We start from the raw sequence: 4,204 nt of genomic DNA on the forward strand, positions 1-4,204 counted from the left end.
GGTCTCTGATCCTGGTCTCTGATCCAGGTCTCTGATCCAGGTCTCTGATCCTGGTCTCTGATCCCGGTCTCTGCTCCCAGTCTCTGGTCCTGGTCTCTGATCCAGGTCTCTGATCCTGGACTCTGATCCAGGTCTCTGATCCAGGTCTCTGATCCAGGTCTCTGATCCGGGTCTCTGATCCAGGTCTCTGCTCCCGGTCTCTGATCCGGGTCTCTGATCCAGGTCTCTGCTCCCAGTCTCTGATCCGGGTCTCTGATCCAGGTCTCTGCTCCAGGTCTCTGATCCTGGACTCTGATGCTGGTCTCTGGTCCCGGTCTCTGGTCCCGGTCTTCATGGACAGGATCTCATTAAAGAGGGGTTCTGGTTTCTGATGATCTGGTTCTGTTTGCGTCTTCAGGCCAGGACCTACAGCCTGACCTGGGCCAGAACCGAACCGTCGAGATCTATCAGGACTAGAAACAGGACCAGAAGCTGAAGCCTCAAAGGACGCGCGCCCCCTAGTGGCTGGCTTCACTGCAGCTTAAGCCCCGCCCCCTCCACCTGAACCAATGGGACATTTCCGTGACTAAACTCAGGAGCTCTCACCTTTACCTGTCAGTTCAAACAGGAAATTAATTTAATTTAGTTTCAGTTTGAGTCACGTTACTCTGTGATTGACAGGTGGAGGCGGGACTATCGAAGGAACCGCCTCGGAGGCGGAGACATGTCAACCATCTTTATTGATCTTTATGAGTTCAGTCTTTTTTATTGGTTTTATCTGATTGGGAAAGAAAGCTTCAGTAAATAACTAAAAACTGTTATTTTTATAACTTTATTACTTTTCAAAGTCAGACTCTGATTGGAGACGATGATGAAGGTTTGAAGTTTGGCTCTGATGGGAAAATAAAAATAAATCTCCTTAAAACTTCAGATTTTTACAAAACGCTCAAGAGTCTCCTTTTCATGATGTCAAATCAACCCAAGAAACACATCCAAGGGTGGTGTCCGGTCCTGGTCCTGGTTCTGGTCCTGGTCCTGGAGGACCTCCATCCTGCAGGTTTTAGATGTTTCTCTGCTCCTCAGCAGCTCTTCAGGTTCTGCAGAAGCCCGTTAATCAGTCAGAGCAGAGAAACACCTTAAACCTGCAGGATAGATTCCCTCCAGGAGCAGGACCAGGACCAGGACCAGGACCAGGACCAGGAGGTCAGCTGGTTGAGTTTATCAGCAGATTCGAACCCTCTGAATCCTCCCTGCTGCTGCTGTTTGTCCTGAACTGTGACAGCAGGTTTATCTGACTGGTTCTGCTCTCTCTGGTTCTATGAATCCATTTGGACGAGTCGATGAGCAGAACCAGGAAGCTGTAACGTGGTTCTGACCTACTTTGAACAGCTGAGCCACGTTTCTGCAGCAGAACCGGAGCCGGAGCTTGTTTTGGTCCAGGTTGAGAACCGGAGTCTGCAGCTGTGATGACGCTGGTCCTCCTGAGGCTTCGGTTCTGTCGGAGACGGTCCAATCAGAGAGGCCGCTGTGCTGCAGCATCCTGTGAGCTGAATGATGACTCAGCAGAATGAAGCTGCAGCAGCTTCTCTGAATGACTCGGGTCTTTTCTCTGAAGCAGAACCGATCCGTTTGTGTCGGGTTTTCTCCTCCGAGCATCACTTTAATAACATCTGAGTCTTTTTCCTTTAATTTATTCCCTTTTTATTAGTTTATGTAGCTTAATATAAGCTCATTTTACAACATTTAATCTTTATTTGTCTTCAGATTATTTTAATACTTTTATTGGACAAACAGGCCACAAAGATTGAATCTAAAAATAAAACAGATTTAAAAGAGGTAAAGAGTTATAAATAAAGTTTTTATAAATCTAAGCAGCTGTTTTTATTTATTTCCCAGTTTATTACTGTTTTCACCTGAACCGTCCTGGTTCAGGCTGGTTCCTGCAGCCATGACCTTTGACCTCTGACCAGGGGTTATTTTTAGCTGCTTTCTGTAAGAACTGCCTCTAATAATGACTCAGCGGTTCTGAGGTGAACGCTGACTCAGCATTTACTCTGGACTCTTCCTGTTTACAGTTTTTCTTCCATGTTTTTGAAATCTGACTTCTTCTGCAGACTTTAAGCTGTTTTAATCATTTATAGACTTCATTGTTCTCTTTTAGCTACTGTTAGCTTTTAGCTACTGTTCTGCTCATGTTAGCTCGTCTTCCAGTTGTTTTAGCTTCAGCTCAGATGTCAGCAGCCGATCAGTGCAAACATTAGTTCTTAATTGTTGACAGATTAGAAGTTTCGATTCTTTGATGACCGCTCATTCCGTGTCCTCCTTCAGAGCATGGAGGAGGTGAAGGAGCGGCCGAAGAGGAGGCCTCTGGTGCGAGCGGCGTCCGAGGAGAGCTCCAGCGACCTGGGCGCCGTCAGCAGCTCGTTTCCCGGGGACACGCTGCCCTGGAACCTTCCCAAACATCACCGCATCAAACGCTCCAAGTCGGCCTCTGACAACGTCCTGGACCCAGCAGAGAGGGCGGTGATCCGCATCGCAGGTAGGAGCTGCTCGAGCTTTCTGATTGGTCCGTGGGAGGGGAACGCCTCCCGATTGGTCTGTGGGAGGAGAAGGCCTCCTGATTGGTCCTTGGGAGGAGAACGCCTCCCGATTGGTCCTTGGGAGGAGAAGGCCTCCTGATTGGTCTGTGGGAGGAGAACGCCTCTGATTGGTCCGTGGACGTACCTGCAGCTGGTCTCACCTGGTTCTGTCTCTCTAACCTTCTTCTTGAAGCTGATGTTTGCTCAGTGTGAGGTGATGCTTCATGCTGTCGGCTTTACTTGTTATATATTTATTAATTATTGTAATTTTGTTGTTCGGGGGTCAAATAAAAGCAGCAAAATCAGATGAAATAGGAAAATACTGTTTAGAAGAAGTATTGATCTGATCTTTTCATGGACAGTTTGATATTTGGGTCGATCCATCCTGCTGCAGCAGTTCGTGCTGAATGAACCGACGTTTGGAGCCACTCTCAGCTCTGTGGAGATATTATTTTTATTTTAAATCATTCTGAGATCTGAAAGAGACAAATCTGTGTCTCCCTGCAGGAGGAAGTCATAAAGAGTGACTCAGCATCTTTGGTTTAATTAAAACTGTCTCCTTTGTGAAGAATCTGTATGTGAATAAGTATAAACCATCAGTTACTGATTCAAACAGAATCTTTGGTTTGTTTAAATCTGTTGAAGTTTTTATGAGATTCAGGAACAGAAACCAGTTTCTGTGAGTGTGCAGTAACCAGGCTGCTCACTAGAGGACAGCATCCAAAGATAAACTGCAGCCGATCCTTCTGTCAGCTTTCTGCCTCGTAGATCATCATGGATCATTGTAGATCATTGTAGATCATCGTGGATGATCGTAGATCTTCATGGATCTTCATGGATCTTCATGGATCATCGTAGATCTTCATGGATCATAGATCTGAGGCTGATGTTTTATTCTTCAGTAAACTCCACGCAGGAGTTTCTTTTCTGCACGTTTCGACTCCTGCAGTTTGAAACACATCTTTCTCTAAAAACAGAAAATACTTTCTGGTTTTTCTCTGAGGCTGATCCAGGATCTGGTCCTTTTAGTCCTGATCCAAACCTCCTGAGCACAGCTGAGGGTTAGAAGAACCAGTGTAAACTCTGACCTGGTTGGAGATGAGATGTGAGAAGAACTCGTATCTGTCCTGAGTCTGCAGAGGCTCTCTGGTTTGTAGGAACATTAGGATGCAGGTAAATCAGCTCTGAGGTGTGTTCAGTTCTGGTTCTCCTCTCATCTCGGTTCTCCTGCTTCAGAACATCCGTCAGAGGAAGATGTTCAGGTTCTTCTGTCTGCTGTATTTAATCTGAGTCCGGTTCTGATTCCAGGATCATCAGGCGCAGGTGTTTGTTGTTTTTAATTAAAACTCTTCAGCGTTAAATGCAGCTGGAGCTGATTGTGCATCTTTGCCTGAACGTTTTCTAATTTATCGTCAGCGACACGCCGGCTGCACGATCCGGGGGCTTCGGCGCCGTAACTCATCCCTGAGCGGTGAAATGTTTTCACATTCCTGCAGCCGACTCAGCTGGATGTTTCTGTGGTTTCATGTTGATGAAACTCTCCTGGTTCTGCAAATAGCTGAGCAAACACAACCTCCCAGCTGGATGGGAAACTGATAACACCCTCACACACACACCCTCACACACACCCTCACACACACACCCTC

The 4,204-nt window shown here is 46.6% G+C and overlaps 1 protein-coding gene across 1 annotated transcript in view; it reads left to right on the forward strand.

Moving 5' to 3' along the window:
- The window catches only part of pleca (plectin a), a gene marked incomplete in the record, with an annotated part of 89,410 nt that overhangs the window by 7,142 nt on the left and 78,064 nt on the right, over positions 1-4,204 (forward strand). The window contains 1 exon segment of the mRNA XM_037975754.1: positions 2,308-2,518. Within this exon segment, the coding sequence (XP_037831682.1) occupies positions 2,308-2,518 (211 nt within the window).

This window comes from Kryptolebias marmoratus, linkage group LG5 (assembly GCF_001649575.2).
Source record: "Kryptolebias marmoratus isolate JLee-2015 linkage group LG5, ASM164957v2, whole genome shotgun sequence".
NCBI lineage: Eukaryota > Metazoa > Chordata > Actinopteri > Cyprinodontiformes > Rivulidae > Kryptolebias > Kryptolebias marmoratus.